Genomic DNA, 25499 nt, shown 5'->3' on the forward strand with positions numbered 1-25499 from the left:
CCCCCTTTTATGCTCTGTTTTACTTTCTGCCTACTGAAGTTGATAGCCTCATCTACTCCAAATTCAGAAGTCTTACTCACTCACTTAGCTTTGCTATACATCTTTCCAGAACCTTTGCACCCTTCTCCACTTTTCATCAATAGATACTCTCAGCCCCTTGAGTCCTTAGTAATAGTTGAGAACCCAGGACTGATCACACTGGACCTCACTAGTTACAGTCTGGTGACCTGGAAGTGATCTGTTTATCCAGAACCTGTTTGTTAGCCGTTTTCTGACCGTGTTAATATTATTTGTTGTGTGCTGTGTCTAATGACTTGGGCGATCATGGTCGATTATTGTTCTAGGCAAATTTTTCAACAGAAGTGATTTGCCCCGTTGCACCCTTCTGAGCAGTGTCTTCACAAGACAGGTGATCCCAGCCACTATCAATACTCTTTGGAGTTTGCCTGGCCTGGCTTGAGTGGTCGCATAACCAGGACTTGTAGCTCCTCCCATAGCTTCACTTGACCCTGATCAGGGGGCTAAGCAGGTGTTACACCTTGCCCAAGGGTAACCTGCAATTACAAGTGCACCCCTGCTGTAGTGACGTTCCATCTGGCATCTGATCACATGTATGATGTATGCCTTCTACAAATTCAGAAGTATTCTACAAATACGTCCTCTGGTTCCTTTTATCCACACTACTTGTCACAATTCTGAGGGGAACTGCTGAACTAATGAGCAGAGGTGTGTACAAATTGGGCCTGCAGAGACAGACTTGCAGATTAAGGCTTTGATCTTTTAGTATGCAGGAAAGAGTTGTAGAAGGAAAATAACACATTCTCCTGAATGTATTCTATTACCACACCACTGTAGCTTGAGAAATGGACAATAACTCAAAGATAGCAATCTTCTTTTGAAGATTAAGAAATCAAGGTTAAAGGTGTCAAAGGCTTCGTTCAGGAATGTAGCTTGCATTAAAAGGTGAAGAATCAAGCTGGAATGTCTATGAAAGTACTTGGGCCTGAACTTTGGAGTCATTGGCAGCGACGTGGCACTCATAAGCTGCCCACAGATACTAAGCTGCTCTCTCTTTCCCCATCTCCACTGTGACATTGAATGTATCTCTATCTCAAGGGAGATTGTGGCTTCCAACAATGGAAGTAATCAAGAGGTGAGATCACTCGTTCAGAATGAAGAACACTCTCAAATAAATCAGAAGGTCAAAAGCACAGCTCATAATATACTTCATAATCGTTCTACAGCAAGTGAAGTTAAAGGCAAAAGGTATAAAATACTTTGCCGGAGGAAAGCTAACCGCAGTATTAAAGTTATTTTCTCAGGGCCAGACAGGTTGTTCAATAGTACTTGGGAATTAATACGCTCCTAATAACCAGGTTCTATTTAATTTAGGAAGGTTTAAAAACTAGTTTCCAATGTTAATGCTTCTGGAGTTTGTGTTGACATGAAATCTGAGAGGTCTCAGCTCCAGATTACTTCAAGTTCCTTGAAAGGTTTCTGACTTTCAAAGTGAGAGAAGGAACTGCAGAGTTACCATAAGATGAAATTCAAACAAAAATGGTTTCTTGCAAATCACAATCCCTTGTTTCCATTGCAACTTTTGACGTGATTATCTCCCTATCCAGTAACCCTAAACTATTGCACCATGCATTTATGGTGAATGGATTTGGCAAAAACATTGCTGAATGATTTTTGATAACATAGTAAGGCGAAGAACGGGCTGGTTCATCTGGTTGCTTCGCAAAGTTTGCTCAACTCTGTGCTGAACTGTTGCCGTGGCCGGCAACTAATAGGCTCCTGAATCGACTACTGCAATGACTGGCTTCGTGTCTGTGGACTCACTTCCACGAACTTCAGTTCTGAATGCTATTTGCTTTCTTTTACTGTTTGCACGAGTGGTTTTATTTTTCTCTACGCAGTGAGTGTTTGACAGTCTTTTTTTAATGGGTGCTATTGGGCTTCCTTATTTTGTGGCAGCCTGTCAGGAGATGAATCTCAAGCTTGTATAAAGTGTGCATACTTTGATAATAAATGTACTTCGAACTTTGAATCTGTCCTAGTGTTTATTCTTCAATGGAGCTTCATCCACGTCTCTTCCCAACTCCATCAAACATGTCCTTCTCTTCGTAGCTGCCTGCATACACTCAATGGACTCTTTACGAAGTACCTCCTGTACCTGATAAAGTAGTCACTAAGTGTAGGTTTATGGTCTTCCGCTGCTGTAGCCTGTCCATTTCAAAGTTCAGTGTTGTGCGTTCAGAGATGCTTTTCCGCACACCGCTGTTGCAACGTGTGGTTATTTGAGTCACTCCCAACTTCCTGTCAGCTTGAACCAATCTGGCCATTCTCCTGTGACCTTTTCATTTTCGCCTCTGGAACTGCCACTCACTGGATGTTTTTTCCTATTTTTATCACCATCCTCTTTAACTCTAGAGACTTTTGTGCATGAAAATCCCAGGATATCAGCCGTTTCTGAGATACTCAAACCACCCCATCTGACACCAACAATCATTCCACTGTCAAAAGTCACTTAGGTGATTCTTCTTACCCGTTCTCATGTTTTAGTCTTTGAACAACAATTGAACCTCTTGATCGTGTCTGCATGCTTTAATGCATTGAGTTGCTGCTACGTGATTGGTCGATTAAATATTTGCACTAATTTTTTTTTTAAATTCACTTACGGGATGTGGGCATCACCAGCTAAGCCGGCATTTATTGCCCATCCCTAGTTGCCCTTGAGAAGGTGGTGATGAGCTGCAGTCCCTGAGGTGTAGGTACACCCACAGTGCTGTTAGGGAGGGAACTCCATGATTTTGATCCAGCAACAATGAAGGAGCGGTGATATGTTTCCAAGTCAGGATGGTGAGTGAATTGGAGGGGGATTTCCAAATGGTGGTGTTCCCAGGTATCTGCTGCTCTCGTCCTTCTAGATGGTAGTGGTTGTGTGCCTGGAAGTGTACCTAATAAAGTGGCCACTGAGTGCATTTGAAAATGTAAAGATGTTAATTAACTGAAAAGAATTCCTTCTAACATAAGTTTTTACTCCTAGTATTTTTAGTACTGGGAAAAAAATATGTGGAACGGATTGATCTTTTCTCGTTTTGAACTTCAGATACCCTTATTGGTTTACTTAATGATCCTGTTTAATGGTGTCTGCAGGTCCCGTGTTCGAAGGGAAACGCTTGTTGAGGATCTCCAGGAGAACGATACAGACCAGGAGCCAACCAGCTGCCAAGGGTACGCACACCACAACAATTCTCTGAGTGGCGGCCAGCCACAGAGTTCTGACTCGGAGCCCGAAGACAAGAAGGTCGTCTTTGCCGAAATGAAGGGCAGGCCGCCGCCGGCTGCAGTGACGCACGCGGAAGCTGGAATGGAGATTAAACAGGAGTTCCAGGATCGCGGTGAAGAGGAGGATTATGACCACTGTGCGACCTGTTGCGTGGAAGAGGACATAGGAAGCATGGCTTCATCTGCGCACTTCCCTGCCGCTCTGAAACAGGATCGAGCAGGCTGTAACCATGAGATCCATTCATTAAAAACTACCACAGTCCTGCATATCCAGAATCCTCAGTGCTTGATCATTGGTACATCTAACTATGACAAGTTTCACGTTAATTCATCGGATCTGGCATCTCCTGGCAAGTCTCCAAAGCCAGACGAGTACGTCCCTGCACCTAACATGGCAGAAAGCAACGGTTTCAAAGCAATTTCTGAGCTTGCGTGTGGCGGTGTGGAGGTGGCTCTGAATTCTCCTGCAGCCTCTTCGCCGGGCCTCGTGCCAGCTTCACCAGTCCCATCCTCCTCCGCTCCCATCTCTCCCTCGCCTCCCAGTGCCCCACAGGGGCAGTGCTTGATTCCTGGGACGGATAACGTTCCTCTACAGCCAAACTCGAAGCTAACGAAAAGCATCCAGAGACGCCACGCAAAGATGGCAAACCTGAATAACATCATTCACCGCCTGGAGAAGGCGGCCAATCGAGAGGAGCCCACAGACTGGGAATTCTAACGAGAGGTTTTACTCCGGTCAGTGAACTTGACACAAAACCACAAGAGGTGACAATTGAACTCGTCAAGAGCAGAAAGAATTTTAAATGTTTAATTTAAGTTGAGACTTGGGGAAAGACAAAACTGCAACAGTTTGTGCAGAAAGCTTTGAACTTTTTGAATTCATTCTTCAATTAATCTTCCAGAATCACGTTTAGCATCTGAGGAAACAAATATTGACCACTATTTTAAACAAAAAAAATCAAACAACTTTTAGAAAAAGAAATATTTATTTGTACATGTCTTATATTAAGGACTGGTTGAAAACTCTGCTGTAGCAGTTTTCCTATTTGACATTAGCAACAGAATGAAAATAACGAACATTGATTTCAGTGCCATTAAATGCACACTTGAAGTCCTGTACTTTGCCACAGGAAGAGATTAAAGACTATAGTCTAAAGCCATTAAACAGCACTATGATCCAGAAGGCTGACCAAATTTGCTAGCTCATGGATAGAAATTGTTTTCTTAATTTTTGTCTTCAAGACAATTAATTCATAATTACCAGAAGTAAACTCTGATATAGTCAAGAAGACTCTAAAAATAGGAACCTCGACACCAGGAACTATGTTCTTAGTTTTGATCATGTGTTTTCAAACATTTGTAACACAGGGTGTTATGTGCAATTGTATATGTTGTAGAAACTTCTGCAATAGCCTTTCTTGAACAAGCTAAAGCATGGTACGTGATTAACTCTTCACTCCTGTTAGATACTCGCCTGTGGTGTTCTGAAGAATACCAATGTCCATTGAACAGAACGTTGCCCAGCAAAAAGAAGTAATTTTGGGAGTTTACATTTTGTGTTTGTAACTGACTATGGGACTATGAATCAAACTCAGTAAAGCAGAAGGGGCAGCGGACAAAAATCTCCGATGGAGGAGAATAAATTTCACTTCCCACGTTGCCACGGCCTGGCGCTCAGCAACAGGACCCTGATCCTTGCGTGAGCATCTTCCAGTCCTAACAGTGCAGCTGGCCTCTTTCAGATCAATCCTGATTTCTATCCACATTTTGAAGGGTTTCTTTCCCACCTCCCCCCCTCCCCCACCACCCACCTTTTTAAAATGTAGTCGATGTGATGATGTTTGGTGTAATCTCACTGCTGAAGATTGATGTGGGTTTTGGCTCTTCAGGGTTTCCTGCAGCACTTGATTTTGTCTTGCAACAGATTTAAATCCTGTTTTGCTCAAGGCTACGGTAATGCACTCGATCAGATTCAACTGATCTTTTTTATCCCTGCGTTCATCTTACCTTATCTTTTGTATTTGTAAAACAAAAACATGAAGGCTGATCCCTATCTAGCCTTTGTAGTCTTTCTCAGCACTTAGCCTCTAAATACAATATATTTCCGTTGGTATTGTGTAAGAGTTTTGACATGCAGATTGATTTATTCTCTGATGTGCTGTCCCAAATATAGTCCTTCGGGTCACTATTTTACATTAATTGCCTCAGATACTGCAGGCTGCAACCGTCCAAGAGGAAGGACAACTAAAGAGCAATTCAAAGGAAGGCAAGCCATGCGCAATGAGTTTATTCCTTTCGTGACATTGTTTGTACACGTTTGAATTTAAGCTGTTCTCAGTGGTGTTTTATAGTTAAATCTTTAAAAGTTAGCGGATGTATTTTCATCCTCAATATAAGAAAGAGTCAGAACAATTAACATTAGATACTAAGCGAATCAGCCATTTTAGATGTGCCCTTTTTAGGCCGAGATTCTGCAGTCTATTTGACCTGATCCTAAAATATGCATTTTGTTCCCATTATACATGCAGGTTTACCCTGCAGATCAATCTCAAGATGGCAACTGTATTAAACCAATTGTCATAAAAATTCTGTGCAGCTGTTGCTGAATTAAAGATGTGCAGGCTTCAGTGTGACAGTTGAGCCAATACAATCAATGTTTAACAATCAATCTATCGAGCACATTCAGCGAGAAAGGTTGCCTTCACAAAACACTGTTTGAGGCCGGGAAATATGAACACACAGGCTAATATCACTCTTTGGATCCATAGCATTACGTTGCTTAATGCTGGAAATCAATTTCTCTTTAAGCATCCTCTACTTAGAGCTGTGGCCTGGACACAGTTCAGCAGAAACGAAGAGATTTCAATTAAGTTTGTCTTTGTCCAGTCGACGATTGTTATTTACCTGTTGGTGAAGGACGAGTACTCTGCCACTCAACTGAGGACTGGAAGGGCCAAATTCTTTCAGTCACGCAGATTTGAAACACTCTAAGTCTGCATTTTTACTCCAGTGGCTGGTAAGTACATCCTGGTAAAGAAAACGGGGAATATGCTCTGTAACTATACTCTCAGTTTTTGCAATTAACAGCATATTGAATTCAATGTATAATCAATATTAAGCATATTGAATTGAGTGTAAAGTCATTCAGCATGAAGTGAGGTGGAAAGGGAGAAAGGTTTCATTGAAGAAGGCATTTTTAAAATAATCCAACTGTAAGCAAATTCTAAAGAAATGATACTCCACTCAGGTAGCCATAAATATTCAGCTGCAGAGAGGTTATAATTAATCCTCAACGCTGTTTAAAAATTCACAAGCCAACTACCCTTTCTGGCCTATTAAAAGAGTATCTCATGGTGAAGTACCACACTTCCGTGTATTTTAAAATGTCAAATCCTGTCAAGATTCTGGCTTAACAGAGCAACTCAGACAATTGCTTCCTGATTCCTAAATTGAACTGTGTATCTGGTGACATTGGGACTTGCTGTCTAATTTAATTAAAAATAAATGAGTTCTGATGCTTTAATGTAACTGTACAGTCCAAGCCAACAGGATTAACTAAGTACTGTCAGTGGTAGTTTATTTAATTCTTGCTCTTCCTCATCTAATTTGCTAATTCCAATTAGCAAGTAGTTTGTATTTCTAACTCTGGGTTTATTGGTAATCATTGTTATTTGCTATGCTTGGCAATACAAAGTCCTCTTCACGTATCAAAGTATAATCTTTGCCTTAAAGCACAAATTCCACGCATTTAACTTTGTCAGTGTGATGTTAATAATCTGGGATTTAGTCCAAAACAAGTTTCATTGTAATGGGTGTAAATTCCCTGCTGTAGTTCTTATGTAACTGTGCATGTTGGTCTTCACCATGGGGATTGGAAACCCAGCGGGGTAATATCAAGGGACCAAAAGTGAAGGCTCTCAAGCAATCTAAAGAAAAAGAAAATTGAGGCTAAGAAAAGAAGGTTACAAAATGTTTAAGCAAGTATTTTGGTTATTAAACTTGAAATAAACTGTCCGGTGTCCCAGCGATGTGGAACCATGCAACACCAGATTTATTTGGCCCATCTTGTGTTTATCAGTCCTTTGAAAGAAATGTCCAACTTGTCCCATTCTCATCTTCGATTGCCTTAGCCCAGCTATTCTCCAAGTGTATATCCCTGACAGGAGAAAGTCTTCAGATGCTGGAAATCCAAGGCAACACGCACGCATAAAATGCTGGAGTAACTCAGCAGGCCAGGCAGCATCTATGGAAACGAATAAACAGCCGAAGTTTCCGGCCAAGACCCTTCCTCAGGACTTGAGTTGCCTTTCAGCTCATGTACATGCATGTAGAGATCCAGCAAGATGGACGATTGGCCTCATCCTGTTCCAAATGATTCTACCTGGTTGGGATGTGAAATGAGTGTAAATGATTTTCAGTGGCTTCCTGGTTCTTCTGTAGATTAGCTGAAGGCTCTGGTCTCGAGTTACTGACCATGCGCAGTGGAAAGAGTTCTCCCTATTTATCTGTATCAAAACCCCGAGGTTCTGAAGAGCTCCGAGGTCCCCCTCTGCTCCCCAGAACAGTGGTCCCCAACCCTCTTACCTTTCTGACAAACCCTTCCGTCGTCCTTTCCAAAACCCTGACTTAATTGAAACTCATCCAGGGATAGTTATGAGAGCAGTCTCTTCAGTATCGGCATTTTTCTGCTCTGTGCTTGCATCCATTAGGAGCTAGTTCAAGCTCATTACACTGTGGATCATTATTAAATTAATCAGTTTCTATTAAATCCCAGGACTCAGTGGCAAAAGGACAGTACTTCAATGCTGCTATAACAGCCTGTTCGCCTGATCAAGCGGCTTGTGAGCCATTATGATTGAATGGACCTTCCGATGGTTCAATATTTTATAGAGGTTTGTTTTTAAAATTAATTTAAATGAGCAATAATCTTTATTGCCGATCCCATAAGTGGGTACGTTTTCATTTATTTTTAAACAATAAAATATTTTACTTGCCATGTTACAGATAGAATAGCACTATTAACAATTCTACAGCAGCCACTAATTAAGGAATACTGTTCCATTGGAGCCCATTAAAAGGATGTGTTTTAATTAATTCATTTCATTGAGTTTTTATTTTCAGAGAAAAGGATCCTTCAAAATAATGTCCAAGAGAACAATATTTCACATCAGTTACCCATTCTAAAATGGCCCTGTCCCCAGAATGACATAGTATGAATGAGATCCTTACCGTGAAACTATTGGTGGAGGTTTGGCTGACACAGCCGATGTACTTTGTAGAAATATGAAATTGTAAAAAAAAAAGGGTTTAGCCTTAAATATCCCAAAAGTCAATCTCCTTTCACAGTCCTAATGTGCATTTAAAACAAAAAAGATGTCTTTAAAATCAAGCTGCTCATAGTTTTTAATTTCCTTGAAGACCCAGCAGCTGGACCTAATAGTTACTCAGGACTGTTCACTCATTTGCTCAGTGAGGGTCTCAGGATGTGAACATTCTGCAGAGAAAATGAACCAGGTACAAGCCCCTGCACTAATCGTAAGCCTAAACAAATCAAGAAAATAAGAAGAGGGGTGGAAAAGGGCAAATCCAACTCAAAAATGGTTGACCTGGCAAAGAATTATAAAGAAGGTACAGTTAATTGGCCCAGTCAACCCTTGCTGACAAATAAAATTCACTTGAACTTCCTTTCACTCTTCCTAATCTAATTCTGTCAGATACCCCTTCTCCTCATATACATAACTGTTCCAGAATTAATCAACTCAGCCACTCCTCGTGCTGCCAGGACCAGTGATGCAAGTTAAAATGGCGACCAGAGCAAGAATACCCAAATTCCAGGAGACCCTCCATGTTACGGGGAGGAGGGGGAGGATTGCAGTCCCAGATAACCGTCTGTATTGCGATTTTCCGCACTGCAAAATGACATCATCCGCGCATGCACCGAGAAATGCCAGCTGAAAAAATAAAACATTTACGCACAGATTCCCTGAGAGCGAATTTTTTTTTAAACTCTGACTGTTTTACTTGTGAATTCTGTAAGGACGAATTTCCGTCACCCAAGCCACTTGCGAGCGGTGGTCACTTGTGTAGTCTGTAGGCTGAATGCCGCCCTTGGGCCACGATAATGCAGCTCATGAAACACAGTAACGCAGGACCTGCTCCCTTGCTTTACACCTGCTGGTTTGTCCTGGCTGAGAGCTGCACAACTTGCTTCTGGGAAGGAACAATGTTAGCAAGTCCAAAGGAGTCTGAGATAGTTAACACTGCTGCTTTGGAAGACATAATAGGAAATAAATAATTTCTGTGAATTGGTAAACACAGTTATGTATGGATAGTCTTATCTCATTTTCTGCTGCAGATTTAAATTTGTGGATCATCATAGAAGAAATGTGGTGCTTTCCTGGTCTGGACATTACAGTTCTGTGTTAAATAGGGAATTTGCCAGTTGTACAGGCTCAGTTGCTATTTTTTTGTGTAACGAAATCCTACAGTAATGTTAACTTATCAGGCAGTCAGGCAAATTATGGTTTAAAATGCTTGAAATTTTATAAATCAGGATGTACATCACCTAACTCGATTACAGATCATTCAATTACATTGGAATTGATTTAATTTATTTCCTATTGTTTTTAATAAAGCCTCATAGATGCATTTTTACCTCTCAAGTCTTGAGCCAATTCAGCAGCCGAGATGAGTTAATCCTTTGAACCTGTTCCAAATTGAATCCATCTGGTTTTGGGGGTGTATTTCAATGGATTACAGAGCTGTTGCTGCCGTATTGAGCGTGTTCATATTTTTAAACTTGCTTTCCCTGTCTCAAGCTGCTGATTATTTTCCTCTGTGTGTCTACCACTTTATTTACAGTCTTGCACTTTGCAATCGTATCACATCAAGTCCTCCCTAAACTTGCTTCTGGAAGGCACCTGGTAAAGATAGCAGATTTTTCTGGTGGACCACCATCCGTTCCATTGCTAAAACCAGTGGCCAAACATTTTGATTGCGATTTCCATTCTGGTTCCGACACGTTGGCTCTCTTGTACCACAGTGAGGCCATCCTCTGGGTGGAGGAGCAGCACCTTATATTCCGTCTGGGTAGCCTCCAACCTGATGGCATGAACATTGACTTCTCCTTTTGGTAATTGTTTTCCTTGCCCCTTCCCTCTTCTTCTATTGCCCACTCTGGCCTCTTACCTCCTCTCAACTGCCTATCACATCCCCCTGGGGCTCCACCTTTCTTTTCTCCTATGGTCCACTCTCCTCTCCTATCAGAACCCTTCCTCTCCAGCCTTGTACCTTTCGTACTCACCTGGCTTCACTTATCACCTTTTAGCTATCCTCCTTAACCATCCCTTCCCCCCCCACCACTTTTTATTCTGGTGTCTCCCCCCTTCCTTTCCAGTCCTGAAGAAGGGTCTCGGCCCGAAACGTTGGCTGTTTATTAATTTCCATAGATGCTGCCTGATCTGCTGGGTTCCTCCAACATTTTGTGTGTGTTGCTTTGGATTTCCAGCAACTGCAGAATTTCTCGCATTTAAGATCCACTTTGTCAATCTTGGCTGTGTTTAACCATTGTTGGGTTAAAAGGCATGGTTTGAATTTGCAGAATCAACCAATTTTGCTTTCCAATTTATTTTTGATAGATTTTTTTTTTTGCTGCCGCTGCTTACTGGTACTTCTTTGATTTATAAAGCTGGGTGAAGAGTTAAGTCCTATGCCATAAGATCTTGTCTTTTGTTGTCATGGTTGCTTGCGTTTTGAGCCTTTCTGTCTTAGAAGATTTTCCAGATAATTATTCGCTCTTACTTGAATCCTCCCAATCCCCTTTACATTTATGTTGCCAGTACAGCCATTCTACAGCTTACATCATTATTGAACCGGGTCAATGACCTGTGCAGAATCTTCAGAAAGCTGGGACCTCTAACTGGCTGTCATAAGGCTCCGCTTATTCCTTCATTTTGATGAACTTCTTGCTTCAGCAGACGCTGTCACACTGGAGGCTTGCTTTAGACTCCATCAATGTGGGATTATACACTGTTTTATATATGGCCACCATACTGATCGCATTACTAGACTAATGATCTTGATGCCTGGTTATAAAACCCCAAGATAGATATTCAAACCCCAACCAAGTAGCTGGGGAATTTAGCCAGTTAACTAAAATCTATTTTTTTTTAAAGTAAGTGCCACAGAACTATAACATGGCCTTAAAATCCATTTCTTTCACCTGGTGTCCAATGGCAAAAGGACTCTTGTCCTCTTTTGTGACCACGTACCATCAGAGTTGACCATTGGCTGCACCGTAAAAGCTACCTAGTTCAAGGTGGAATTGAGGATGGACAATGATACCATGTTAATCTGTAAAATGCTTTACTGAACAATTAAATTATGTCTAAAGTTGCGATAACCAGGAGTTTCATTGATGGTATCCATGCAAAGATCCTGAGCCTCACTGAAGATGATTGATGTTTGATCTGAAATGGGTTTTTTTTTTTGACGCCTGTTAAATATCAAGGTCCTAAATAGCTGGGAGCTGCACAGTTCATGTCAAGTGCATTATTCCAAACTAAAGATAATGGGAGTTGCAAATATCAAAACACCTATTCAAGAGACAATCCATTAAGTATCTGTTCACTGTCGTTATTTATAAGCACTCATTTAATTTTAAAACTCTTAGCATCAGAAATTTGCTGCAATATTCACTGTTGAAAAAAACGCTTGTAGTTATTTTACTTTTTTTAAAAAATCTTTTTTTAAACAGGCATTTTGCCCTCCACAAATACACTTAAACTCGATAACAAATTATACACCGGGGTTTACAAGTATTGTGAAAATTAAAAGTTTGAATGACCAAATGTAGGAGCCTATGAATTTAGTCACCGGGATTCTTTGAAAGAAGTGCAGAAGGAAGATGTTTCCTAGCTGAGGGGAGTAGACAATTTTAAAGCAAATAATTCACAGAAGGCTGTAGCAGGAGAGAAATATTCTCAGGCAAGCAGGGTCCAATTTGCTGAATCTTTCCTTGGGAGTCCATATAGATTTTGTAAAATAGGTCTTGAACCTTTCCCTTGTAAAGTAGAAAATTCAATAATAAAAGCTGTTTAAAAATGTTGGTAGATGTCCTGTCCTTATAATTATAGATAATCGCAGGCTTCTTGTGCAGTTTCTGATGTTTACTGCTTTTGATGACAAAGATTAAAACCTGGAAGTCCCTGCCTACAGTGGTCAATCCTTCTGATTTTTCCCAATAGTTTATCTCTGATATGACGGAAGAAAACGCTCCAATAAGTAATTGGTATATTGACTACCAATGTGCTTGTACATTGATTTAAAGGGTAGTTGTTGTTCTGCCAAAACCTTCATTAATTGGCTGCTCCGGTTTTTTTTTTACTGCTGTGTGGGTAATTTATGGGAGATATCAGACAATGATCCCAGCATTTCAGCTTTTACAAGCAGTGTTATCTAATTATGTCAGTATTTAATACTGCTGTTGTCAAGTGTTAAACCCATTTTGTTGCCAGTGTTATGTAAAGCTATCAGGTACATAGCGCTTGGGATATGGAGAGAGTCTATCATTGCTTTGATGAGATCCTAGCGCCAGAGTATCTCGTCTGACCTTCCATGCTCCACAGTCCATGACATGAGTGAGTTGATACCTTACAACTTGCCCCAAAACTGTTGGGTCCTGAATTTTTATTTACCCATCCAAGTATGGGGTGGAAATAATAGCAACGTTTGGGTCATTCATTTATGGACAAATAACCCTAGTTCTGGGATTATAATTTCTTTACCAAAGCATTTATAGTTTAATTATAAGTCTTACAAATATTTTGGTTCTCTGAAATGGTCTGCAGACTTTAATGGAGTAGGGGTTGTGCCTTTAAATTGGTGGTTAGCTTCACTGCTCCTTGACATTACCATGAGGAGGTCAGCCTGGTGGTTAGTGCTTTCTGCCTGAAGGAAGGGGGCTGGGAGAGGATTGCCCAGGGTGGATGGTATTTCAGATTATTATGCTGACTGCTTCGCTGAGGCTGTGAGAAACACAGGCTGAGTCCACAGAGGGGTGGCTGATTCCTGTGAGGTGCTGAGCAGTGCCCCATCAAACCCTTCCGCATCCAGACAGAATGCTTTGATTAAAAATTGGTAAGAGTTGACAGGGACATGCTGAATTTCTTCAGTCTCCTGAGGAACGAGAGGACTTGCTGAGCTCTCTTGGCCAAGACGTCAACATGGTTGGATCAGGACAGGCTACTGGTGATATTTACACCTTCAAACTTGAACTTTGACCTGGTGCGCCCCCTCTAAAACAATTTACTTTAGACCGAGATCCCTGACCATAGGTTTAATTAAACACCGTGGGTAGAACCTTCTTTATGCCGGGGACCAATACCACTAAGCAAGGGGGCCATGGACCTACAGCATAGGTCTGTATTCATCTGAATGTATGCTGCCCAGCCCACGGCCCTTGCTCCATACATTGCTCTCTTACTGCCTGTTACGCCACTGGCGTTTAGAGCAGCTATGAAGATCTTTCATCTCTGGCGGTGTTCAGGGCTTCCTTCATCATGTCAGTATCTTCCTCTCGGTTTTCACTACTGTCAGCCATGCAGGTCCCGGGTGGAGACTCAGGAATACCATCGCACTCAGATGTAGAAGGATTCTTCATTGCTACTTCTGTAACTATTTTGTTTTACCAGTCAAGATGGTTAGCCCTGAGCTGAACCGCCGACCCTGGAGGACCAGTAGACCGCTCTTAGTCCGACCTCTAACCTTTGACCTGTTTGGCATGGGTGACCCTACTAAGAGCCAAAGCATAAAGCCCTAACTCCAGCCAATGTAGCTCTCATGGTCATTGAGGCACGCAAGCCTCCAAACCCTATGACAAGGTTGTGATCCTCTTGGAGAATGCATTGCTCTTGGTTGCTCCTTATGAAAATCAAACTGTCTAAATATTGGCCTGCATGTTGGCTAGGAAATTAGCAACCATGTTGAGGACATTGGAAGGAGACCAAATAAAATTGCCCACTTTGCTACGTTTGGCTGGAGTATTTTCTAATGCATGTCTTTTGATGGACACTGGCAGTTGAGGAGAGGCAAAGGTAGAGATCTGCCTGGAGCTTCCTGTTCCTGATCATTTATGGTCTGCCATCATCCTAAATTAGATATGGTAAGGTAAAAGACTGGTTGGCAAATGTACACACAGTGCTGTCGACATTTGCATTCTTCCATTCCTTCTCCACACCGCCTGGAAGCAGAGTCAACCTTCTGGCGTGATGGTGATCAAGAAACATGTTGTGAATGAAATGAAATGATATGTTGTGCCATCGAAGCTAGTTTACAAATTGTGATGGCGTCCCACTCTTGTTGGTAGCCTGCGGCCACTACGGTCATTTGGAACGTTGCCCTAGCTATTTCACAAACAGCTGCTGGTGCTAACCAGAACAGTCATTCCACCTGAAGTTTTGTGAATACTGCTCCCATTCTCACAGCTTGCAGGTTATCAGCTCGGCTTACTGCTAATGTTTGCCTAAAATCACTGATCACACAATGTGGTGCTCCTTGCAGTGCTGGAGTTATTCCCACAATGTACCCATGCACAAGTGGGCATTGTGCTCAGCGAGGCAGGGCATGTAGGCACGCTTTGATGCTCAGAGTATGACTGTATGGCAACTGCCCGAGTGCTCTCCCACTGTGAGGAAGTTATCTATACAGACATGTATGTAATGTGGATTGGAATAATCAGAATCAGGTTTAATATCACCAGCATATGTCATGAAATTTGTTGTTTTGCAGCAGCAGTACATTGTAATAAAAAAACATATATTACAATAAGTATATGTAATAAATGAGGAGTGCAAAAAATTTCTTGAAATACGCTGATGGTAATAAACCTGATTCTCATTTTGAGTCTGATCCTGATTCTGAAAAAAGGAGGCAAATAATACAGAGCAAATGTTCAGGGGTGCATTGACTATTCAGAAATCTGATGGTGAAGGAGAAAAATCTGCCCTTGAAATGTTGAGTGAGTGTCTTTAGGCGTCTATACCCGCTCCTTGATGGTTCAATTTAATATCAGAGAGTGCACAGTGTATAGTATACAACCCGAAATTCTTACTCTTCACAGACATTCACAAAACAGAAAAAACCCAAAGAATGGATGGCAGAAACGTTAGAACCCCAAAGACACCCGCTCTTCCATGCCCAAGGGGCAGCAAACCATTGACCCTTCTCACCACCCCACCACGCAAGCAAAGAGACCATGACCTAGAGTCCATCAAGAAGCTACTGCCCATCGTCAGGCTAGCATGGGAGAGAGAGATGGCACCTCCAACAACCACGAGAGCGGAGACCAGCAGCTCGCTGTTTCTGCCACCGCGCATCTCCGAGACCCCCGACTCAAGGGCCGATGGGCTCTCACTCACCATCAGAGAGGGAGAGAGATCAATGGGTATAATGTAAACTTGCCATCTCTCAGATGACTCATTCCTCCACACATCAAGCAAATCTAATTGTTTGCAACGCTGGGCGATGACATTAGTTCTTTGCTCGCCAAGTAACTGCTGTTCAGAAGTTTTTCTCGTTAATAGTTTGAGTGCACAGTTAGGGCTTAGCTCCATCTCACCGTTGAAGTCATCGGCCCATTTCTGTGCTTTTTAACGAGATGTGTGGGTAACCGTACCCCTGCAATATGCCAAGATGCAGCAGCATATAACTGCGGTTTGGTTAAAATGGTTTTGTGTGCAAGAAGGATGAGGATTCTGTAAGGATTTGTCTGCTTGAGGGAACCACAGTGACAAGGCCACTGGAACTTCTGCCTCCCAGCCTCACCAACACCCTCTGTTTACACTTTCCAATTTCTCCCAGTGACTGCAGACAGCTGCCCAAGTTGTCCACAGCAGTGTGCAAGCTGGTAGGTTAGTTGCCTGCTGTGAATTGCGCCTGTGTAGGTGGTACAGTCTGGAGAGTGGGTTTCTTTGGAGCGTGTGGAGAATAAAGGTTGGTGGCCAGCATAAATTTGGTAGGCCAAGAGGCCCATTTCTGTGCTGTATCTATGACCTTTTAACGAGATGTGTGGTGGGGTTTTTTTTTCTCTCTGGTACATGGAGCACCCCGCCAGAGCTGGTTCTAGAAGATTCAGGAACAGTTATTACCCAGCAGCCATCGGGCTTCTGGACAGCGCTCACCACTACTCTGAACTGATTCTACGACCTGTTCACTTTCAAGGTCTCTTTACAACTCTTGTTCTCGGTATTTTGTTTTTGTTATTTGCATAGTTTGTCGTCTTTCGCACATTAGTGTCTGTTTATGTATAGTTTTTCATGAAATCCTATTGTATTTATTCTTTCCTGTAAGTCCCTGCAGGGACTACTACTATGACATCAACTCAGGCCTAGGGGGCCGGCGTCGGGCACGATGACAGACTCTCCACTTCTCCCTCTCCCTCATCAGTGTGTTCAGTTCATCTACATTAGCCGCGCCGCTGTCTTCTAGGAGTGTGTTGACCATAGTCTTGGGAGGGCGTCCAGGGTCCATCCTCCTGTGCTTGGGCTCCCATATGATGACTAGGCTGGCAGGTAGCTCGGGGTGGTGTAGACAGTGCCCTGCTAGTTGCAGTCTTCTCACCTCATTTTTAGTGGAGAGCATTGTTAGGTTGTTATAGAGCTCGACATTCGTCATGTGCTGTTGCCAACTCATGTCAAGGGCCATCCGGAGCATTCGTGTATAGCAACCATCTAGAGACTTTCGCATAGTCTTGGTGAGTGTCCACGCCTCACACACGTACGTGAGAATGGACTCTACGACTGCTATGAAAATCCTCTTTTTAAGCCCTCTGGTCAGGTTCGGCTTCCAGATTTCCTTCATGTCGTTCATAGCCCTCCAGGCCAGCGCCTTCCATATCTTTATGTCCTTCTCTGAACTCATCATTCTTGACCCAAGGTACTTGTAGTCAAAGACTTTCTTAATGGTATCATTCTGTACGGTCTTGAGAGTCCCTTCATCGCAGTTAAACGTCATGTAGGGAAATGAATCTCAATGTAGTATTTGGTATCATTTACATGTTTTGATAATAAATTTACTTAGAATTTTTGAACTTTGGGCATGCAGGAGGGATCTGGACTGTGTGCAGAGAGACAGGCTCAGTTTAGTGTGGGTTCATGGTTGGCACAGACACTGAGGGCTTAAAGGATGTCATCTCAAAATAAATTTCAAAGTAGTATATGGTAACAAATATATATTTTGATAGAAGGTTTTCTTTAACTTTGTTCCTGTGCTGTTCTTTTCTATTTTGATTAATTTTTTTTCAGGACGTGGATGTAACTATTTAGTTAAGGGTTACGTCCTTAAGAGTTCTTCCCAGTACCAAAAACGGTGCTGACATCAGCATGCGGAGACTGCCCTTTTTATTAGCATTGGCCCGGAACAGTTCCTGTGTAGCAAGGGAAGGAAGGGCAATTAGAGAGGCAGGCAGTACAAAGCTGAGAATGGATGAAACTTGTGGCAGGAAGGACTGAGCTAACTGGTTCGTGGGAGCAACTGAGGCTCCTTGTGAGATTTTATGTCACCCCTTCAAGTAGAAGACTTGATCCGGGGTGGGAGGGTAAACAATAAACCAGGGGATTAGGTGCACCAGAAAAGGAAAGTACGAATTGTCAAATCAATCTGAATGTATCTTCCTCCTTCATGGAAGATTCTCTGGAAGAAGTGTTTGATGGATGTCGAGGGAAGTATTCTCTCACCCCCAGAGCTTCTAGAAAGGTTACAGAACAGAGAGCAGTGCAACACAGTTAGGCCCTTTGGCCTACGATGTTATGTTGGCCCCTGGTCCCTGATCAATCTAACCCTCGCCTTGTATACAGCTCATAACCCTCCGTTTTTCTTTCATGCGTGTGCCTATCTAGGAGTCTCTTCAACTCCCCTCGACCACCACTCCCCCTAGTGCATTCCAGGCACTTGTCACTCACTGTGTGTGGAAAAAAAAACATGCCTACCTCTGAATTCATCCTTAAACTTCCCCCCATTCACCTTAAAAGAAAATCCTCTGCTATTAGCCATTGTCCGGTGGGGTGGGGGGGGGTGGAAGTTGGTTGTTCACTCTGTCAATGCATTATGTGAGATAATGGCCTGGCTGCCGTATCTATTCCTCCTTAAAGGGCATCAAATGTCAATAAATAACCCTCTGCACTCTCTTTAAGGCTTTCACAAACACTTGAATTGAAAAACTTAAAACTTTTGTACGTTTTAAAAGTGATGTAAATACCAGGCCAACTGCAACAACTGTCTGGAGAAACTCTAAGTATTCTTGCTGTAGGAAATATCTGTGTAATTATGGTGGCTTAGAGGGAGCCTGTAATAAAGAGGAAGCGGTGGAATCGCTGGAACCGTTTCCTGGGAATGGGAAATAGTACAGGACACATCTGCAGCTATCAAACCCTTTGGTAAATTGATCCAAGTGCAAACCCCTTCAAGCTCTGAGATACATAATCCTGAGTAAGTTCTTCCGATCGATCAAGGAAGGAAAAATATCCCTTCAAGACTTTGTAACTACAGTACTCCAGGATATATGGAGCTCAGCGTAGCTGGAGGACTCGTCATCTGTGAAAGTAAGGTTTCATCTCACATTTCAAAGTCTATTCACTGGCTGTGTTTCTCGAAGGGCTTGGTAGAGAAGTAATTCTAGGAATAAATGTTTCTTTATGGTTTCTAACTTATCTACATAGGCACAGAGGTGTTTGTATAGTGCTGGCATCAAGCCTGCATTCAATGAGTTGGGAGGGCCAAATGCGATGTGATGCCATCTATCTCATCCTTCAGAGAACTCAAGCTATGGCATAAAATCCAATGATCCTTTTGCTCTTGTGCCAAACTATGAAACCCTGGAAAATGCATCAGTACTTGTTGACTGTGAGCCTGGATCGGACGTGATATTAGACCACTCATGGTGAACTGATATAAATCGTAAAACTTTAAAGCACAAACCAGTCATTTTTTCCAAACTAAAACTGCAGCTGCTAGAGCAGATGTTCTTTATGCTGCAGCTGATATGCCACAGCCACCGCGCTGGAGGAGAACACTCCTCAGAGGGGCCTTTAAACAATCTGCCTGGCCTGTGGATTCTTTGTAAAGAGTTGCGGTTAAGACAAACCCATATCTTCCACTGTACATCCTGAATTTTTCTTCATCCTGTTTAAATTACATGTGGGAAATCCCATTGGAAATGGCCTGCAGTTCTTAATTACTTCCTTCGCATGGGAACAAAAAGTGTCCATATTTTGCCTTGTAGCCCAGTGACCAGCAAATTGCAAAGTTTTTTTAAAATAAAATTTAAAAAGTCTTCCCGAAAAGCTCCCGTGAAAATTCCCTCAAGCTTCTGACCGCGAAGCGCGTTCACAAGTCTCAGCTGTTGCGAACATCTCATGTACCTCACTGATCCCGTTCCAATTCCATCCCGATCCCCACCACTCCAGCCATCGACCCATTTGCATCTGTGAGCAGGTTAGCTAAAGTCTTCCTTGAGATAAGAAAAGTTAATGCCGGGTTAAGAAAGAAAACGCCTGAGTTCCAGAAGCTACCACTAGAACTGCCATTACAGTGAGAATGGTGTTAGTTAGTTAGTTACTGCCTGTTATGCCACCAGTGGTTAACCCAGCAATTAAGGTCCTCTGCCTCTGTCTGGCTGGCTTCTCTGTTGTGCCCCACGTGTGTTTCAGGGTCCTCATTTCTGCCACTACATCGCCAAGTTGTCCTTGGTCTCTTGCGTTTCCTCCGCCCTTCAGGGCTCCAGTGAACTGCTGTCTTGATGGCAGAGTTGGTCTCTCTTCTCATCATGTGCCCAATCCCATCTCCAGCGTTTCCTCATGGTAATTGTGGCCGTGTCCTCTTGGTGACACTGAAAGAGTAGGGTGTGTTTGTTGCATGAACAAAGACCCTGGAGAGATGCAGCTGGAAGGTATAAAAATAGTCTTTTTATTTGTTACAAACACTCATAAATAAGCTGACCGTCTTTTGCAGCCACTCAAGAGGCTCCCCAACCTAACATTACAGTTCATGTTTATATGTTAGAGGACAAAGGTAACAAGACAATCTTATAGCTACAGTGCCTTCACAAAGCTTCCTTTGAGTTGCATGTAACTTTTCAACTACCTGGATCTTCCCACCAACATGCACAAAATAAGTTCAATTACCGTTGTATTCATGCACGGGGATGTTGATTGGATCACGCATATTCAGACAATCAGTTAAGTGCCTGTTTCCTGATCAGCACTTTACCGTACTGATCTGCAGTTTAAATTTAATCTACAATCTATATTCAGATCTGAAGGTTGGCTGCTGAAGTCAATATGCATCCTAATCTCAAAAACACCCGAACAGGCCTGCCTCGAGGTTGAAGTGGTGGTGCTATTTAAAAGACAGCAACATAAAGGAGTAAGGTTCTATCCACTTTACAGACAACTTTTACCTCAGCTAACCATACAAGGGATTGTTCAGCACTGGTCAGATGTCTGTACGAGGGGATGGAGTGAATGTCAGCTGACGTACCCATGCCTTTCGTGCTGCTAACAGAATTATTAGCTCCACCTTTGGTCGACATAAAATGCCACATTCTCACAGCTTTAGAAAGGAACATGACTGAATATGGAGAATCTGAGGAAATTTAGAAAAAAGAAAAATGATACTCCTTAAACAAGTTCTTTGTTTAATGAGATAAGTAATTATAATTAATACTTGATGTGATTACTCTAAGTGAAGCCATTATTAAGAGAAATTAAAATTATATGGCATATCACTAATCAGCAACATAAGAATAGGGACTAGTGATGAAATAACACCGTCCTTCCACTGAAATACTGGTTAAGTTTTGCAGTTGACAGCTTTATTTTACAACCTTTTGTCATTTATCAATAACGTGCGCAAGCTTCATGCAATGAGCCATTATATTACGCTTCAAAATGCTCAGCTTCCCAAGACTCACTGAAATGCTTCATCAACCACCATTAGTTTTAAAATCCTAATGGTGTATTGTAATTACTCTAATATAAAGAAAAAAATGAATGGTTGTAAAATGATTTCAGAGATACTACATGAGAACCCTGGCAGCAACAAGGCTGTTTATCCAGTGAGTTGCCAAGGTGGAAAGACCAGGCAGGCCCCAGTCTGTTGTGGGCAAGACCATAAGACATAGGAGCAGAATTAGGCCATTTGGCCCATCGAGTCTGCTCCGCCATTTAATCATGGCTGATCCTTTTTTCTCCTCCTCAACCCCATTTCCCCAGCCTTTTTCTGAGGCGAGGGAAGAGATTGCTGAGCCTCTAGCTAGGATCTTTATGTCCTCGTCGTCCACAGGAATGGTACCAGAGGATTGGAGGGAGGCAAATATTGTCCCCTTGTTCTAAAAAGGTAGTAGGGATTGTCCGGGTAATATAGACCTGTGAGCTTTACGTCTGTGGTGGGAAAGCTGTTGGAAAAGATTCTTAGAGATTGGATCTATGGGCATTTAGAGAAACCTGGTCTGATCAGGGACAGTCAGCATGGCTTTGTGAAGGGCAGATTGTGTCTAACAAGTCTGATTGAGTTCTTTGAGGAGGTGACCAGGCATATAGATGAGGGTAGTGCAGTGGATGTGAGCTACATGGATTTTAGTAAGGCATTTGACAAGGTTCCACACAGTAGGCTTATTCAGAAAGTCAGAAGGCATGGGATCCAGGGAAGTTTGGCCAGGTGGATTCAGAATTGGCTTGCCTGCAGAAAGCAAAGGTCCGTGGTGGAGGGAGTACATTTGGATTGGAGGGTTTTGACTAGTGGTGTCCCACAAGGATCGGTTCTGGGACCTCAACTTTTTGTGATTTTTATTAACGACCTGGATGTGGGGGTAGAAGGGTGGGTTGGCAAGTTTGCAGATGACACAAAGGTTGGTGGTGTTGTGGATAGTGTAGAGGATTGTCGAATATTGCAGCGAGACATTGATAGGATGCAGAAGTGGGCTGAGAAGTGGCAGATGGAGTTCAACCCGGAGAACTGTGAGGTGGTACACTTTGGAAGGACAAACTCCAAGGCAGAGTACAAAGTAAATGGCAGGATACTTGGTAGTGTGGAGGAGCAGAGGGATCTGGGGGTACATGTCCACAGATCCCTGAAAGTTGCCTCACAGGTAGATAGGGTAGTTAAGAAAGCTTATGGAGTGTTAGCCTTCATAAGTCAAGGGATAGAATTTAAGAGTCGCGAGGTAATGATGCAGCTCTATAAAACTCTGGTTAGGCCACACTTGGAGCACTGTGTCCAGTTCTCACTATAGAAAGGATGTGGAAGCATTGGAAAGGGTACAGAGGAGATTTACCAGGATGCTGCCTGGTTTAGAGAGTATGCATTATGATCAGAGATTAAGGGAGCTAGGGCTTTACTCTTTGGAGAGAAGGATGGTGAGAGGAGACATGATAGAGTTATACAAAATATTAAGAGGAATAGATAGAGTGGACAGCCAGCACCTCTTTCCCAGGGCACCACTGCTCAATACAAGAGGACATGGCTTGAAGGTAAGGGGTGGGAAGTTCAAGGGGGATATTAGAGGAAGGTTTTTTACTCAGAGAGTGGTTGGTGCGTGGAATGCACTGCCTGAGTCAGTGGTGGAGGCAGATACACTAGTGAAGTTTAAGAGACTACTAGACAAGTAAATGGAGGAATTTAAGCTGGGGGGGTTATCTGGGAGGCAGGGTTTAAGGGTCGGCACAACATTGTGGGCTGAAGGGCCTGTACTGTGCCGTAATATTCTATGTTCTATTTTTCCCATAACCTTTGATGCTGTGTCCATTCAAAAACCTATCAATCTCTGCTTTAAAAGCACCCAACAACCTGGCCTCCACAGCTGCCTGTGGTAACAAATTCCACAAATTCACCACCCTATAGCAAAAGAAATTTCTCCACATCTGTCTTAAATGGACGCCCCTTGATCCCGAGGCCGTGCCCTCCATGTAGACTCCCCCACCATGGGAAACATCCTTTCCACATCTACTCTGTCCAGGCCTTTCAACATTCAAAAGATTTCAAAGAGATCACCCCCTCATCTTTCTAAATTCCAGTGAGACAGACACAGAGACATTAATTCCTGGAATCATCCTTGTGAACTGCCTCGGGACCCTCTCCAGTGCCAGCACACTTTTTCTGAGATGAGGAGCCCAAAACTGCTCACAATACTCAAGGTGAGGCCTCACCAGTGCCCTATAAAGCCTCAGCAACATATCCTTGCTCTTGCATTCAAGCTCTCTTGAAATGAAGGCTAACATTGCATTTGCCTTCCTCACCACCAACTCAACCTGCAAGTTAACCTTTAGTCTGTTCTGCACAAGCACTCCCAAGTCCCTTTGCATCTCAGATTTTTGGATTTTCTCCCCGTTTAGAAAATAGTCTGCACATTTATTTCTCCTACCAAAGTGCATGACTGTGCATTTTCCAACATTGTATTTCATTTGCCACTTTCGGGCAAATTCTCCTAAACTGTCTGAGTCCTTCTGCAGCCTTCCTGTTTCCTCAACACTACCTGCTCCTCCATCAATCTTCGTATCATCTGCAAACTTGGCAACAAAACCATCTACTCCAGCATCTAAATCATTGATACACAGCATAGAAAGAAGTGGTCCCAACATCGACCCCTGTGGGACACCACCAGTCACTGGCAGCCAACCAGAAAAGGATCCTTTTATTCCCACTCGCTGCCTCCTACCAATCAGTCAATACTCTAACCATGTTAGTAACTTCCCTGTAATAAAGGAAAGGACAAGCCTGGGTTGTGCTAGTGGTGCCACATTTTCTCTCAAAGTCTTCGATTTGGTGGGTGGAATGGTTTACAAATCATTCCCATAGAGCCCTGTCTCAATAGGAACTCAATCTTTCTTGATGGGTAAAAGCTGTTGCACACATTTTCACAGGGATACCTTGGGTTGATTCTTAAGTGGGAGGGTGAGTAGCCAGAGGTCGTGCTCCACTCCCGTACCAATGACATGGGTAGGAAGAGTGACGAGCTTCTGCAAAATGAGTTCAGGGAGTTAGGTGCTAAGTTAAGGGGCAGGACCTCCAGGGTTGTGATCTCTGGATTGCTACTTGTGCCACGTGCAAGTGAGGCCGGAAATAGGAAGGTAATACAATTTAACACCTTGCATCCTTTATACTTTATACTTTATTGTCGCCAAACAATTGATACTAGAACGTATAATCATCATAGCGATGTTTGATTCTGCACTTCTCACTCCCTGGATTACAAATCGATAGTAAATATTAAAAATTTAAATTATAAATCATAAATAGAAAATAGAAAAATGGGAAGTAAGGTAGTGCAAAAAAACCGAGAGGCAGGTCTGGATATTTGGAGGTTACGGCCCAGATTCGGGTCAGGATCCGTTCAGCAGTCTTATCACAGTTGGAAAGAAGCTGTTCCCAAATCTGGCCGTACGAGTCTTCAAGCTCCTGAGCCTTCTCCCAGAGGGAAGAGGGACGAAAAGTGTGTTGGCTGGGTGGTTCGTGTCCTTGATTATCCTGGCAGCACTGCTCCGACAGCGTGCGGTGTAAAGTGAGTCCAAGGACGGAAGATTGGTTTGTGTGATGTGCTGGGCTGTGTTTATGATCTTCTGCAGCTTCTTCCGGTCTTGGACAGGACAACTTCCATACCAGGTTGTGATGCACCCTAGAAGAATGCTTTCTACGGTGCATCTATAAAAATTAGTGAGGGTTTTAGAGGACAGGCCAAATTTCTTTAGTTTTCTCAGGAAGTAAGGGTGCTGGTGGGCCTTCTTGGCAGTGAACTCTGCTTGGTTGGTCCAAGTCAGGTCATTTGTGATATTGACCCCGAGGAACTTAAAGCTCCTGGTGCGAGAGGAGGGCTTCAGACAGGACGGTTTGCACCTGGACTGGAGAGGGACTGATATCCCGGCGGGAAGGCTTGCTGGTGCTGTACGGAGGGGTTTAAACTAGAGTTGCAGGGTGGGGGGGTGCGTTGGGAACCAGAGTCCTGGGGCAGGTAGAGCAGTGGTTGCGGGGAAAGTAGAAGTTAAGTTGACAAACATCACAGCAACTGAAAGGTTGAGTATGGTAGGACGTATGTGGAATTATAATGCTGTAACCATTCGTGAGAGTTGGTGGCAGGAGGGGCACTGCAACGTTCTGCTGTCTTGGGCATCATAGAGGGGTAGGGATTAAAAGGTGGAAAGGTATCATTACTAGACATGGGA

The 25499-nt window shown here is 43.0% G+C and overlaps 1 protein-coding gene across 9 annotated transcripts in view; it reads left to right on the plus strand.

The window, feature by feature from the left end:
- cux2b (cut-like homeobox 2b) overlaps positions 1 to 11932 on the plus strand; it is a 361816-nt gene extending 349884 nt beyond the window's left edge. For 7 of the 9 annotated variants that reach the window (XM_072248032.1, XM_072248033.1, XM_072248035.1 and 4 more), the window contains one exon: positions 3160 to 11932. In XM_072248032.1, the coding sequence (XP_072104133.1) occupies positions 3160 to 4009 (850 nt within the window). In that variant the 3' untranslated portion in view covers positions 4010 to 11932. The remainder of the gene's footprint in view (positions 1 to 3159) is intronic. The other 2 variants (XR_011883734.1, XR_011883735.1) reach the window with 2 other exon arrangements.
- The last annotated feature ends 13567 nt before the right edge of the window (positions 11933 to 25499 follow it).

Source organism: Mobula birostris, chromosome 31, assembly GCF_030028105.1.
Source record: "Mobula birostris isolate sMobBir1 chromosome 31, sMobBir1.hap1, whole genome shotgun sequence".
Classification (NCBI taxonomy): Eukaryota; Metazoa; Chordata; class Chondrichthyes; order Myliobatiformes; family Myliobatidae; genus Mobula; species Mobula birostris.